The sequence below is a fragment of the Hetaerina americana genome, unplaced genomic scaffold, assembly GCF_022747635.1.
Source record: "Hetaerina americana unplaced genomic scaffold, ioHetAmer1.1.p SCAF_5, whole genome shotgun sequence".
Taxonomy (NCBI): Eukaryota; Metazoa; Arthropoda; class Insecta; order Odonata; family Calopterygidae; genus Hetaerina; species Hetaerina americana.
The window spans coordinates 25,784,946-25,801,244 of record NW_027287095.1 but is presented as its reverse complement, the minus strand read 5'-3'; the positions used below and the strand labels follow the sequence as shown (position 1 = coordinate 25,801,244).

General features: G+C 50.6%; 1 protein-coding gene across 1 annotated transcript in view; it reads right to left on the bottom strand.

Annotated features, from left to right (window-relative positions):
* Positions 1-16,299, bottom strand: part of LOC139693568 (homeobox protein cut-like) — a 441,104-nt gene that overhangs the window by 60,563 nt on the left and 364,242 nt on the right. Inside the window, exon 3 of the mRNA XM_071591776.1 lies at positions 4,524-4,705. Within this exon, the coding sequence (XP_071447877.1) occupies positions 4,524-4,705 (182 nt within the window). The remainder of the gene's footprint in view (positions 1-4,523; positions 4,706-16,299) is intronic.

Below are 16,299 nucleotides of genomic sequence, written 5' to 3'. Positions count from 1 at the left end.
TGACAACGGCCATCAAACGATCCGCGACGCCGATGCAGCGAGTACGACGCGGGCGACGGAAGGCGAATAGGAAGTGTGCGGTGGACGGAGAACGGAGGGTGGGGGTGTGAGGAAGAGAGGGGAAGGGTTTAGAATCGGACCCGCGGTCGAAAGAGGAGATCGGGGAAGCGAGCGGACGACGAAGGGGTGTATCGGAGCCGAGAAAGGGGCGGGAGCAGCGGGAGGGAGAGAGAGAGAGAGGAAAGAGGTTATGAGATCGTAAGGGAGGAGGCATATAAGTCTGATGGATAAGGGGAGATAGGAAGAGTGGCTGGAAGATAAATGGAAAGGAGAGGGATGAGGGGTGGAGGCGGGCGGAGCCCGAGGGGGTGGCGGGGGATACCGGGAGGGGTGGAGGAGTTGCTTGATTCCACGTGTGCGTGCGCGCGCGCGCGTGTGTGTGTTCGTTGTATACGCGGGGAATGGATGGTTTGGGAGCGTTCAGAATTGATGGATTCATCATTTATGGATGTTTAAGGGCTGAGGCATGATTACTGGAGCCTATTCTACACGTTAAAGGGAAAAGGTGGTGGGAGTGGGGAGACGTTCGGGAAAGGGGGGGGGAAGGTTTACGTGTTCCGGGGCATAGCGGGAGCTAGGGGCGTGAATGGGGGAAGGGTGAGGGGGGTGGATTTGGCGGGGGCAGGCAACGGGGATCGACGCATAGGGAACGGTGCTGGGACAGAGAGGAAGACGGAAAGGGGAAGGAAGATATTTAAAGCGGAAAGAAATGAGGATTGGATAAGAACGGCGGACGACCAAAAGAGAGTCATCCATATCCCCTCCGGGCGAAATTGAGATCGGCGGGTCCCTCGTCTCGTTAAAATAAACTTTTCCCGGTAGAGAGAACACACTCGAACAAAAGTGATGGAAACTCTTACACATGAGAGGAGATAAAGATAAATCGGGAGCGTGGGATGGCGGTCGCTTGGCACCTCGCGCCCATTAACAAATGGAAGAAGATAGGTAAAAATAGTAGACGAAAGAAGTTGAGGGAGAGGAATCGACAAAAAAAGACATTCAAAGAATGATCACGATCCCCGTATTTAAGATTTACCGACGAGATTAAAAACGGCTAAAAATATAGAGGGTGAAAGCGAACACGCATAATGGAGTCAGGGAAACATTAACCGGAAAATGTATCAAAAGATACAGATAGGCATAGATAATTTTACGAATCACCCTCAAAGACACACGAATAAGCAACCCATTAGTTATTCCATTTAATTTAACCTTATTTATTTTGAATGGAAAAATGGAAATACGCGTTCTTTTGATGGAGGCTAACGATATGCTTAAAAGAGTAAAGAGGGGGCGAATTGTGCATATCCGGGAAAATTGTAGGAAGCTTAAAGGGAGCGTTAAAAAGAACTCGGAGAGAACATAAAAGAACTGTGAAGGTGGGGATGGAGATGATTACCGACGAGTAGGAAGAGAAGAGTGGTAAACGTCGCGGGAAAGGCGACGGGAGATGAGACCAAGAACCGAAGAGGGAAAGGCAAGGAAGAAAATGGTGGAGGGAGAGAGCGTTTGATGGGAGAAGGGGAGGGTGAAGAAGATGGAGGGGTAGAGATATTGGGGCGAGCGAGAAAGACGGAAAGGCTAGAGAGAGAGTGAGAGAAGAGAAGCTTTGAGATTACCACAGCGACGCATATACATGCGGCGGGGAGGGTGGTGGGTGTTGAGGGAGTGGGGCGGGGGCGGGTTAGAGACGGGGCGTATAACGAAGGGGTTGCGGGGCGGAGGGGAGGACGAGGGGAAGGGGGCAGAGACTCGAAGGGATCGAAGGTGAGGCGGAGGGAGATGAAGGAGCAAGCGTATACTGGCGCAGTCAGACTTCGTTATAATTATGGACCTTTGGGGACCTTATAAAAAGTTAGCACCATCGGTCGGTTGCTATCCTCCCGTACCCCCCTCCCACCTCTCCCGCACTGCCCTTTCCCTTCCCACCCCTTCCCTCCCTCCGCTCCTTCACCATGGCAACCCCCCTCTTCCCCCAACACCCTCTCCCCATCCCCACTCACACCGTTTTATCATCGTGGGTGTTAAGGGGGCCGCGGTGCGCTCTCGTCAATTTCTGAGAGGCTGCTGCTGCTGTTGCTACTGGAGGAGGATGGAGGGAAGGGAGGGGTCTCGGGCGGGAGGAGGAGGATGATGGGGAAAACAAAAGAAATACAAATTGCACACGTACACGACCGTGAAAGATGGAGATGGCGAACGAGGGTCGAGAAAGATCGATAGTGGACGTGCAACAACGGTGTAGTCGGACCGAAATCACTTGCTTAACGAAATGAGACGGCAAAGCGTTCGCATCAGTGGGAAGCGCGGGGCGGAAAATAATAATTAAATGTTCTAATAAAGCCCGAGTTAACGACCGCTGCTTGTTATTAATGACGCCGTAAAGGGCTCGGTAAGCATTCCGAATACTTGTGTAAACACTGCGACGCGCGGTAAACCATTGCGAAAATAAAAAAAGAGGACAAAATAATATGTACGCGCGTTATAAATAAGGTGAGCAGCGGGGTGGATAATGCGAGGGGTGTTAGTACTTTTTGATGGGGAGCACTGAAACCACACGCGTTTAAAATGCAGGTTCCAATCCCCCATGCCGCAGAGCTGATCAGAACACGACCATCATGATTTTATCTCTTTCTCCAGTGATGCGCTTAATCTCTGATGAGACCAGCCACCCACCCTTTCCGCGCAGGAGATTTACCAAGCATAGTGTTTTAGACTTTACAGAGCACGCCGAAGCAACAGCGGCAATCTTGTTATTTTTTGTCGGCTGAGGGGGCGTCACGGGGAGGGTGGGTGGGGGGTCGGTCGGCAGACGGGGGAGGCGGAAGGGGAAGAGGAGACTGACATGGGGCGCAGAAGTAGTTCCTGGGGAAACCAGGAGATGACCTCCCAATCGAACCCTCTTCAAAAATTCCATCTCCCGCCCATATGCGATTTTATTAAACATTCTCGTCCCCCTGCCCTCCCCAACTCCAGGGTCACCCACCGCCAGTTTACGTCCTCTCCCCCGCTCCTTTTGCATTATCTCTCTCCCTCCTTCAACCCCGCTCCATTCCCGCCCCGCCACCCCTTTCGACCGTTTTTGATCGGCGCGAGGGCCGTTCCTCTGTGCCGATCCCGAAACGAGCCACGTTCCACCCGATTGGGCGGGGGTTGTTAGGAGGGGTGGTTTGGGGGGTGTGGGATGCGCGTACCAATTGGGTGGTGGGAGGGATGAGGATGAAGTTTTCCTCGGTGTGGGGGCGGGAGAATCATGAAGTCATCGCGGGAGAGAGGAGGTGGGCAAGCGGGAGTTTGGGCGTATCGTGCGTAACGCAATGAATCGCACTCCGCGGGCGGGTGGGTGGCGGGGAGGTTGTGAGTGTTGGGAGGGGCGGCGCACACAGGTGGGAGCTGCGACGAGGGAGGGAAACAAGAGGGAGTGATTTTGAGGTTGGGCGTGCGTGCGTGCTCGTGCGCGAGAGAGAGAAAGAGAGGGGACCAGACGCTCTCCACTGCATCTCTCCAGTGCCTCGTTTAAAAAAAAAACCGACAGAAATAAAGATGAAAACACAGCACCAAGGATAATTCCCGGAATGGTTGGCCGTTCCGATCGACAAATGCACCCGGCGTAAAAACAAAAGATATGCGTGAGCGAAACGGGAAGATCCATCGCTTCGCCTACTTTTTACTGTGCCCGATAACTTCGCCGCCGCTGCGCGCTTGTTGCCCACCGTCCGTGGACTTGGACGTTGAGCCTACGCTGGGTTGGCGGGGAGGGATGGAGGGATATAGGGGAGTGCTATGTGTTTTTTGGGGAAGGGGAGATGCATTGAATGGTACATCGCGGTGGCGATCCCGTCCCCGGATATCTTTCTCCTATCCTTTCAACCCTTTCTCCATTCCCGTGAGGCACAAGCTGGGGCGGGTGGGCGAGAAGGGAAGGTATTTAACCGACCGCTGTTGCGGACAATTGAGGTCCTATCGCGTGACGGCGAGTGATTATAGGTTTTTCGTGTTTATTGAAACTATGGCTCCCACCGCTTTTTTTGGTTCCCGTTTCTGTTGCTCCGTTTGGTGCGAGTCGGATGGGGAGAGTGAGTCGGGAGCACCAGAGATGCGGAGGGCAATTGAAAATTACCGGAGTGCCTTCCGTGTGGAGGGCTCGGCCCGCTCAAGGCTTTGGGGAGAGTCACGGACTAGACGCCGAATGAATTTCCTAAGTATTTTGGCAGTTTTTATGTTTTTCTTTTCGAGCGAGGAAAGGATATTGGTTTGAGATCCCTCGAAGCCAAAATTATAATCATTATTCCAGTCCACAAAAAAAAATATTCATCTATTTTCATGTACCGATTGAGAAACTGTGGGAAGAGGGAGGGAATTTTTTCAACTCTTTCCTATTGAGATTAGTGTTTGTAAGACGAGGTGGTGTGTTGTTCAATGTCAACGGCACTGAACATGGATCGAATATTGATTCTTAGTCCTACCTGACTTCACGCTTCAGCTCTTCGTAGTCTCTTTGGGCGTCCAGTCGTGCTTCGAGCCTCGCTATGGTCATCGCCCTCTGCTCTAACTGTTCCTCGAGGCGGGCTATCGTCGCCGCCGACGCCTCTTGAACTTTGGCCAGGCTGGACTGCAACCGCTGCACGTCCTCTGACAGTTGCGAGATCTGTAAAAGGAAGAAAAAGAGAAGGTTAGAAATTTTCCTGAGGTACATGTTCGCAAAAAAAGGAATACATTTTTAAGTGTCACTACGCATTACTCCAAACAAACTAAAAAAGAACATGCGTTTCTCGAACCACTCATGCAGATGATTATCGATATTATTAAAGAGAAAATGACTTGCACATTCAATAGGTGTCATTTATACCTCATCGTGGAATTTAGACAGAACTGGAGAAGTAGCGTGCCCCCATCTTGCTTCTCACACACTTCCCAGTGAGTATCATATTTTTCTGGCCAAATAATGACCCAAAACTTTTCGGAGTGAAAACAACTAAAGCTTACGAGCTTCGAAACGAATTGTAGTACTATTGACCCAAAATATACTCACATAAAATCATCCTCCTAATTTGAAAATAACAGCTGCAGAGAAAATAAGGTCAAAAGAGTTATAAATGTGGTGTGATAGGAACAAATAGGAAAATAAAATGGAAAGGCCGGATAAATAAAGAGGAAGTCAACGGAAGGCACGAAACCAAGAGAGAAAATTGTAATCCGCCTTTGGTTCATGCGTACGCGGGATCAAATGGAGAGACGAAAGGAGAGGAGCACCCGGCGAAGTAGTGCGCGCCTCACGGACAGGTAATTGACGTTGCGGGCGAGGACTGATGTTTCGGCGCTAGAAAGGTAAACGGTTGGCCGCGGATTGGTTGGGAGCTAATGGTGAGGGGGAATAGGAGGGAATGGGAGGACCACCCAGAGGATGCGGACGAAAGAAAAGCTGGAAGAAATGAGCGGAGGAGAGGGAGAGAGGGGTTGGAGGGGAGGAAAGAGAAAGAGATAGGACGGAGATAATGGACTATTTTAATTCGTTTGGCACACGTTTAAGGAATTCCATTCCGGTCCAAAGGGATGGATTGTGGGAAGGGTGCTTCCTCTATAACGGGCCCTCTCCCGATGGCGCCTAGACTCTTTCGGAATTCGTGCGTTTATCGCGGACAAAGGGTAGTTATTTTGTCTATCGTCGCGGAGGAAAGTATTCGCATAGCCTCCACTTCGGGTTAATCGGTTGCAGAGATGCCTCTTAGGTATTTATAGCATTCGGGATGAAAACAACGGAATCGCCCTACTTCCTGGCGTACAAAGAAGTATTATTAAAGAGGTTTATTACATAATACCAACGTTATCAACGAAGAAAAATAGCCCGCTTAGTGTTTCGATCAACTAAATCAAGTATAGAATGTAATGGACCAAAATTTCAAGGGCATAGCATGTTTCGGGATCACACCGACAGGTTTGTCACACACACACACACATATGTTTCTCTGGGACATTGTAATAATATTGAAGTCATAGTTCCATGGCGAATCTATTAACAATTAAGAACATTTGAATGGACATCGCATTCTGTGAGAGAAATAAATTCGTATATCCTTACAAATTGCTATTTTAAATCCTTCTCCTCCATCCCAAGACAAACAAGGCCTAGGGGAAGGGAAAATTTGAAAACCAAAACAATCTACCTTGGAACGAAATAGCGTAGCTTGAAAGCAATGTCTTCCCCAAGCATCCTTCGAAATCAACGACATAATTTCACCTAGAGTTTTCTTTCATCAAAACTTAGAGATTGTAATGGACTGAATGGCATAGTTTGCATCAAAATGATATCCTCGAGTACGCTTTCCGTGACAAAATGTGCTTATCGCCGAGAAATTATCATTTCCCTTTTTTTGTCGAGCGCCCACGACGTAGTGGACATCGCTAAGGGCCTCGAGAACCACGAGGTTCGCTATCATTTAAATGTAAATTCGAGAAACTTGGTAAACTGTCGAGCTGCGACGGAAATGTATCCCGGTATAACTATTCCCCTCTCGGCAGGGGATGAAGTTGCCGCGGCCTAGCATCCGAGGAGGCGTGTTATTTAAATGAACCGCATCCCTGACGATGCGCCCGTAGCTAGAAATCACATTCCATGCGCGCAAGTGAGAAATATGGAGGCTTTCATTATTTTTTTTGCTCAGTCGGCGAGGTGGGCCTGGAGAACGGATGGAGGGAGTAGGGATAAAGGGGGACTCGGCCTCGGAGGTGAAAGAGAGGGCGGGAGTCAGGGAAAGAGAGGGAAAGGGAGGGGATTGGGGCGTGAGCGGGGGCCGCGTGAGAGGAAGAGGAGGATGATACACAGGGAAAGGGAATGAATTGATGAGGTGTGGAATTCCGTTCGATTAGGGATCGGGATGGAAGGGAGAGGGGGCAAGGAGGGCGAAAAGGAGTGGCGGTGGAAGGAGTGGCGAGAGGTGTGCTTGCTGACGGGGATTGAGGCCGGGGGGACGGAATGGGGGGGAGGTTGGGGTGGAGAGAAACAGGATGGGGAAGGGAAGGAGGGAGAGGGGGAGAAAACCACGACGTCACGAGGGCAGAGGACCACCCCCGAAAAATAAGAGAAAAAAAAACTCAACGCTAATTTTTTTTTACGGGGAGGATCACACGGACACCGTACGCACACCACCGCGCGACGCACACGAAACCGGACGGACACACACACGCACGTCCACAAACACGTCTACCCGATTTCAGGAAGGACCCATGGAGGGAGAAGGGTGGGGGAGGGCTGAACCGTGGGCGAGGTCAAAGGGGCGAGTGGGAAGGGGTTCGTGGAAAAGAGTGGATGTCGGGGAAGGTGGGATGCTTGCCGGAGGGGGGTGGACGATGCGCTTGGGAGGGGATTGGGGCGGGAAGGGGGCCGGGAGGTATCGGGCGAAGGAAAAAGGATGAGGACAACGCGGGAGGACGAAAGGCGGGGGGGAAGGGGAATGGCGCGTGAAAAAAAATTAAGGCGAACGTACAAAAAAAACACGAAAAACCTTTCATTTACCGCTGGGAAACAAATGGGGATTCGTTTCCGGCCGCGTGTCGGTCGTATCGGTTGGGATATCTTTAGAGGGAGGGAGCGCGTATTCTCCCATTTTTTCCCTTTTCCTCTGCCCCACCAGTCTAACTCCCTCCCCCCCTGGAAGCCGTGGCGCACCTCGCCCCAACACGGCTTGGTAACCCCGACCAACAACGACCGTCTTCCATCGCATCTCCATCTCCCCACCGATCCATTTGGTGTGCCGGGGAGGGGGAGAATGGGGATTTGAGTTTCCGGAAGCAGCCAAATTTAGGCAGGTAAGGGGGGAATGGGAATGGAGGAGGAGGGAATGAAGAAGTATGGGCTGGCGAGGGACGGAGCTGACGGCGGGGGATGAGCTTCGAAGGAATATTAATTGACAAATATGTTTCAATCGTTCGCCCAGAAAGTTGCACGCTATTCCCCCTCCTGGGAAAAGAATTTAATTACACTTTTAAGAGTCGTGGTGGGGAAATAGCATTTCTTGCCATCCACCTCAGGTTATAGCCGCGATATGAATAACACATAAATATTTCAATATTCGTGTGCAATTAAGTACCCTCATTCGTCATAATTATCACTTATTCATTTACTTTGAACAACCGCTTCCATTTCAGCTCTAAACTTAGCAATGTGTCCGTGCTCACACTGCTCTCAGAGACACCCAATGGCACCGTGCATTACATGGATATATGTCTCCGGAATTACATAGAGATATGTCTCAAACCGCCAGTTTTATACGCCCGCTAACACGTAGGCATGAAATGAAATAGTGACAATAAAATACTCCTTCCTTGTAAGATTTCTTCCGACCGGAAAGACGTGAATTCTTTCCTCAAACACGATAAGGACAAAGGTCGACGGGGAAGGGCGTATAAATATCTCTGCCGCAGAACGAAGAGAAATCCCCAGTGTGATAGTGCATCGGGTGAATCCACGGCGAAAAGTCGCACGCCTCCACCCCTTCCCAGTCACCTCCTGAGGGGGCGAAGGGGACGGGCCCCGGGGTCGGTCTGGGAGGGGGTCCGAAAATGCCCGCAGGGAAGAAGAGAGCGTCGTCTCCTCATTGGTCGAGATCGATATAGTGGGCGTCGAGGTACGACCTACTATTGGTCGGATTTTTATTGGCGATACGGGGACGTATTTCTGCTACGGAGGCGCTGGTGTGCAATCCCTACGCCGAGAATGGCGCATTCTCTCTTCTTTTGGCGTCTTTACGGCGTTCAATGCCTTAATGCATTCTGCATCGAAAGAGTGCAAGTACGTGATAAAGTTACTCATCTCCATTCGGTTGGATTCAAACCTATTACTACTTTGACTTGCCGGGAGTTTCCTCCACACACACCGTGCTAGCGCATAGGTAATCCACCTGTATTACACCAAATTGGTGAAATTTAAAGGATGCAGCAGCAAAGCAATTGAGAAGGGCGCGTCATGAGCCAATCCATCTATGATGACCATGCCTAATTTCCTCCGTCTTTTTTAATATGAAGTACTAACAACGGTGTATGAAAAAGAAATCAAGAGTTGGCAGCACAAATTATGGCGAATGCGATGGAAGGTGAGAATGCGAAAACGAAATATTGAATTTTAAAAATATCCAAAAAATATTATATACTCTATACATTTAAACATTCTTAAATTTACGCTCGTAAAAATCACTTTTCTCCACAACCGCGACATGGAGTTTGTCGGCAATAAGTTTTTTCGCGGGAAACAAAAACACGATTACGCCCATCGGCCGATCACCTATTCCTAAAAGTCTTTGAACCAACTCGCGCGGAGAATAGGAAGTCGGTCGGTCCACGGATATCGGAAACGGGAGCAGACGCGGAGGCGGCGGGCCCCGCTCGACTCAAGGAGGTCGCGACATCTCCTCGCTCGGCCACACGCATCGCCCGTGTTATCATAACCTACTCCTTTATCCCACTTCTCTCTCCGTCTCACCCTCTCTCTACTTCCTCCCTTCCCCTCCCCCCCATAGAGGACCTTTCACACCCTCGCCGCCCTAATTCAAAACACACTTTTCCTCTCCGCTGGAAGAGGACCACTCGTCCTTTCAGCGAAAATAGGTAAAAAAAATTCCTTTAGCACCACCCACCCCGCGACGACCCGTGTGACCTCCCCTTTCTCCGTTCGTAACCTCCCCCCCCCCCCCCGCTTTAACGTCGCCGCACTCCGAACGAGGTGCAGGGGGGGGGGTGGGATGTTGGCTGATTAATAGATTGGACCCTGCTTGCGTGGGGTCTGCGCGAAAAGCACTCGGGGGCCCCGCACATCGACTGCCGAACGAGAGAAAAAGCCGCAAGGATCAAAGGGAGACGACAATCTGTGTTTCCTCACGGCCGAGCGGAGTGTGAGTGAGTATGTGCGTGGGAAAAGGGAGAGAGAGAAGTAAGGGTGGATGGGGAAAGCATAACACTCACACATTCACACAAACAGGAGGAGGCGAATGGGGTAGAGAGGTGAGAAAGGGAATCCCGGGAATAGAGGAGACGAGAGGACTCTGGGGATGGAGAGGAGGACGTAAGAAAACAGCGCGAGAGATGAGAGGAATTTTTTGGGAGATATGCCCACGGGTAGACATGGACAGTACGCCGGAGGTGGGAGGTAAAAGAAAAAAAGGTGGAGGGATATAAAAATGCCAACTTGTTGGCCTAACTGGCGTGTGAGAGGGTTTCTCTCTTTTTTCGAGTGCCGTGAATGATATTTGATTGCCCTTAATTCCTTACCCCCTCCCCCCACTCCTCCTTCTGTGTCCTCGCGTGAATATAAAATCCCAACTTCAATTAAATAACTAAAATTACTATATTGATTTCTTTTTTTTTGTGGACTCTTTTCGACGGAGGGTGTATTCACGTGTTTATTTATTTTCCTCAATTTCGCATTCAAGACTGATGCTTGTCAACACAACCTACCGACCGTTCTCAAAACGCTGAATGAAACTGGTGACTTATTTCAATCACGATATGTATCACGGGTTACGGGGCAAGGTGCAGGAAAAAAAAGGGAATATACTAATTCCGACCTCCTTCATCTTGAACAAAAAAATCCTTCGTGGGGGGAGAGAGATAGTCTATACTTTAGGTGGCTAATGAATATAACATTGATTAGTAATTAGGGAGGTTAATGAAGAATATAAATGAAATTCGTAAGCGAGCTTCCCTCCCGGATTTCATGGGATAGACTTAGTCATACCATTGAGCCGATTCGAGAAGAAGTTCGATAGAAGAACAGGCGGGAGTTAATTTCTCTTAATGTAAAATCGGAACCAAGTCGAAGTCCAATCCTCCCCAAGAAGTGGAAAGGACGCGAGATGAAAAGCAAGGCAAAGGCAGAGGGAAGAGCTGGGAATCCTTTCCAAACCAAACGTTCTTCATTACTTCCACTCTCACCTTCTTCCCTCCTCCCACCTCTCCACAGGGGTACAAAACACTCCTACCGCCCCGTCTGCACACGCCAACTGCCACCACATGCTCTCGTCCCCCTACCACCCCACTCTGCCCAAAACGTTCCCCTTCCCCTCACACTCCTGCACGACTCTTAATACGTTCCTTCCACCCCCTCCTCTTCCCTACGGAAAAAAAAACCTTTTCACCGAGCCCGCGCGTCACCCGGCGGTGGTTCCGGGGAAGAAAAAATGGACGAGGGAGAAGGACGGACGACAAAAAATGGTCCAGAAAGGAGTGAAGGAAGGGGTTTGATGGAAGGGAAGGAGAAAGGAATGGAAAGGATGACGGAAAAGCGTTGGGAGCACATGGAATGGCGGGGTGGGGAAGAGGGAATTAAAAAAAAACGCCAAAGAAAAGGGACGCAACATGGCTGGCATTTGTGGCGGATGGAAAACAGATTCGAGTGCGAGCTTCCCAGAAGGAGTCAATTCCGAAAAGAAGGGACAGGGGCGCGGGAGAGTGTAAAAGCTGAGAGAAGACGGGGGAATGAAAGGACCCCAAAGGAGACGAGAAAATTTGGAAAGAAATGAGAAGGAGAGAGATAAAATCGGAGGGAAATGAAGCCGGCCATTGTGACCAAAAGGAGAGTGGGATTGGAGGCGGGGAGAAGGGCATAGGAAGAAAGTTAAATGGGCGATTCGGGTTCTATTCCGAAGATGAGATCGTTGAAGACGGGAGGAGAATTTTTTCAGCGTTCCATACCAATTTCTTAAAAAAAAGTGGACTTGCTTCAAATTTATGCGCCTGCTCACTTCATCCCTATTTATTATTCTGGGGATTCACATAATTTTTACTTTTTTAACATGGCCACTGAAAAAATAGAGGTAAAAAACTTTAATATGACCTGTGTTCATTGGCTCACATGTCATACTCTCTAATAATCCGAAACTCTGAAGAGTGTGCCTCTAGAATCAATTATCTGAAATGCAAACTCGTGCTGGTCGCGAGTTTCAGAGCTGAATTTTTCTAATTCTTTTGTGTAAAATCAGATATCAAAATTTTGAAGTTTACATTATAAAAATGATTCATCAAAATGTCCGAAGCAACACTCATCAAAAAGGTAGCAAAACCTCTCTCAAGAAGGAGCAGGAATTGAATAGATTAACATCGTTTTACTCTTAATGAATCTACTTGATAATTACGAATTTGTGTACTCAGCAATTACCTCTGGTGAACTGCTACATTCACTCAGACAGATGTGAAAGATTAAAAAAAAATCTGGCACTACCCGACTCCGGAAAGGAAAGAAGAAAATGTAAGCAGGCATGGAAGAACGGGGAAAATGGAAGGGACGGAGGGATCAACGGAATTGGAGAGAGTCAAAGGCAAGCTGGAGAGGAGCAAGGTGGATAAATGGAATGAGGACGAAAGGGGGGAATGGGCTGGCAGAGGGGAATTCGCAAATGGAACAGATTCTGAGCGCCAGGTTCCCTCTCTCACTCTCTCCGGTATTTTTTTTATTCCTTCCGTACGCCAAATCCACGGCTTCCTCATATCGGTCCTCTTAGCGACACCCACCCACCCTTCCAATCCCCGATCCGTTCTCCCGTACCCTTTCCCACCTCCCGACGGCCTCGCCCCGCCCGTTCCACCCCCATCGTCCACTTCCGAGCTCTCCGACCGCTTCCCTCCATCCTCCCCGTCCATTCACACCCCCCCTCCCTCCCTCTTCGCTCCCCCCCCACCCGGACCTTTTCTTTCCTTCCTTTTCCGTCCTCGCCTTCAACTGCTTTCGGCCCCTCCCCCACATCCCTCTCTCCCTCAAAATCCCTCCCTCCCAACCTACCTCTGCGCCCTTATCCTCTCCCGAAAAACACCCTCCTCTTTCTCTTCTTCCCCTCCTTTCGACCCCACCCATTCCCTCTCCTGCTCATCATCGCCAAAACCCTTCCATGTCTCTCCCGTACACAGACGTCCCTTCCGATTTTGATGTTTGGGAAAAGAAGAGGCAGGTGGGGGGAGGGAGAGAGAGCTGGGGAGTGGGGGAGAGGGGTGGGTAATAGGTGTTAACGTGAGGGAGCGATGGGTAGGGGAGGGATGGAAAGGGGAAAGGATTCTCAAAACTGACGGTCGGGAATCGGCAGGGCCCATTACCCGAAATAGCAAATATAGAAATCGCCCAATTACGAAAACATAACGAAGGCAGAGCGGAGCGGCGGTGGAGGTAGCAGAGCCACCACCACCTCTGAGCGAGGCCGGCAGGTGGAAATCGTCCGAGAATTGCGAAAGGAATCGATCGAAGGAGCTGGGTTGGGACGGGAGAGGGAAAAGGGGCTTTTTGTGGAGGAGGAGAGAGAAAATCTCCCGCTAATCTGCCCGCGTCGCGCCCTCCACCGTGTAATCATAATACAGACTTCGTCCAATCCTCGGCGATCGACGACGCCGGAAAACGGACAGAAATTAATTCGCCATCGACTGTAGGTGAATCCGAATCTCTCCGTGACGTTGACGGCGATTATTCAACCGGTCCCGTGGAGGCCATCCTTTTAATTATCGAGTTTTCTTTCCCTCGTTCGGGAGAGCACGATGGTGGTGGGAAGGAGCGAGAGGATCCTGGAAATTTTATTTATTTTTCCGTCCGCGAGGGATTCGATATTGAAAGGTCGCAAAGCGACGCGGCAGGAGGTCTCTTGTATGGGAGATATCGTTGAAGGGGGAGGCTCTCGAAAAAGGCGGGAGGGAGTGCGGAGAGATTTATAGAGGCCGAATCTTTTCCGGAAAATTGCCTCGGACTCTTCCCGATTCGGCAACACTGAATATTTAGAGGCGGACGGACGGACGGCTCTCGTGAAACGCCGAGAATTCGATGATGGTCGTGCGTGGAGAGAAGGGGAGGGGCGGGGCTGGGGGAGGGAGAACAGCAGCCGCGATGGAGGCAAACTATGAGAAGAAAAGGAGGAGAGGAGGCGGAAAGAGAGAGAGAGAGTGGGGTGTGCAGGGGGGGTGGGAAGGCGATGGAATAAAAGGTGGTCGAGGTATTATATGGGGAAAGGAGGGGCGGGTCCAGATAGGGCGACGAAGAGAGGAGAGTCCAGGGGGGGCGCTCTCCGTAAAGTTTCCGTCCTGCTAAACGAGTAGCGGCATTGCTTTCGACGCCATTCCCTTGCGTCTCTCCAGCACCACTTCCATGCCTCCCGTCGGGGGGAAGGTGGCGGTGGAGGAGGGAAACGGGACGGGGGAGGGCAGTTAGGGGGGTGCGGAGGACGTAGACGGGCGTTCACTAAAGCTCACCTTCCTTTTAAAACCCTCCTCTCTCCTTTGCCCCTCCCCAATCTCCGCCACCTCCCTCCCCCCGAAATCCCTCGCCACTCCCCTCTCCAGAAGGAATCCATCAATTCATTCTCCTATCTCTTTTCTCCCTTTTGCCTCGGAGAACCTCGCGCCTAACCTTCCCGTCAGTCCCTTCGACCATTCCCCTGTCCCACCTCAACCCCTCTCCCCTCCCCCACGCTCTCTAACTCTATCGGCCTCGCCCAGTCTCCTGCATACACACACACACACACACGTACAGGTCTCCCGTGCCCACCCATTTCCATCAAACCCCTTTTCCCCGCACCCTAACCCCTCCATCTCCCCGCCTTCCCTCTCTTAAACAAACCTCTCCTTACGAAATCCTTCGATTACAATCCATTTCATCTGCCCCGGCCGGACTCTATCTCTCTTTCCCCTTCCCGAAACCCTCTCTCTCTCCCTCTATCTCTCTCTCTCTCCATCCCTTCCCTCAACACCGATCGACCCTGCTGCACACGTCGAGTAAATTCAACAAATCCCGATTCTGCGAGCGAAAGACGACGGAAAGGATGAGATGGAACGAGCGAGATAAGCGTGAGAGGGATGGGGCACGGGGAGGGGGGGGGGGGCGTAGAATGACGGAAACAAACCCTCCCATCTCAACTAAATTCCACATCCTCGTCCAAACTCTCGAATGGCGCCCCAGTAAAACTTTCGATAAAATTGGAGGCGGTGGTGATGATAATGCGACGGTACTATCCGATGGATGTACCTGCTTCGTCTTCACTTCGGCGGGACCATGCCGTCCACCCCCCTCGAATGTAAGAACTACCACCCTGATGGAAAAAAATGAGTTGAGGGAAATGGGAGATATATAAAAAAGAGGGTACAGAGAGGGGTACACTACCGGATTTCGGAACCCCGGAAGGAAAGAAAGAAAAAAAACATACGAGCTTCCTTTTCGAGGCGAAGAATTTTCACGGGTTCCGTCGAACGTGAAGTTTTTTTTCATCGGCGGGGACGGAGGCAGGGAGAGGAGGCCTCGAAAGAAAGTGGAGTGAGGCAGGAGTGGCGGGGAGGGGTGACAGGGTATATAGGTGCGCGTGAAAAGGTGGGGGAGACAGGAGGGGGGAAGGGGGAACAGGCGGGGATCCGTAAAAACAACCGCTCGCCTCTTGCCCGTCCGGCCGTGTGGAGGAAAAAAGTGACCGGCGGGCAAACACAATGGCAACAAAAATCAATCCCTTTTTCGTACTTAAAGTTTATTCTGAAGAGTCAACAAACGGTTGATGATAAAAAAAACAACAAGGGGGAATTGAAACGTTTTTGGGAAAAGGACTGAGGGACAGAGGGAGGATATTAGTGAGAGAGATGGAGAAGAATAGTGAACGAAAAAAAACGTCCGTTAAGATTACCGGGGAAAACAACGGTTGAGCGGGCATCAATACTTCGACGAGAACCGGAGAGATAGAGGAAAAATACATATGTATGGATATATACATATGTATGTATGTATATCTACTCGGATAGAGATGGAAAGAGACAGGAGATGGGGAGGTGTAGGGAGGGAGAGAGAGAGAGATATTCAATTAATATTTATTTTTAGGTATGAGGGGGCGCCTTATCTCCCAGGCAACCGAAATTCCCTCGCTACAGCCGTTCGACCGTTCCCTCTTTTCCCTACACATCCCTCACTCACTCTTCATCAGAAACATCCCCCATCTCCGTCCCTTCGACTAACTCTTTCCTCCTCCTCACAGCACCGCACCCCTCCTCCCAAAACCCCCGCACTCCCCCCTTCCGTCATCTCTCCCCCCCACCCCACCTCAACCTCACGCACGCCACCTGCTAAAATCCCCTCTCTCCCCTCCCTCCTTATTACCCCTTCCTCGACAACACTCAGAACCCAATCTCTCGAAAAGCGAGGGGTAGGAGACGTGCGTGAAGGGAAGAGTGCGGTGGGGGGTGGGAGCGGAGGAGTAAAATCTTCCATCGTACCCTTATCCCACCCACTTATTGTCGCTTTCTATT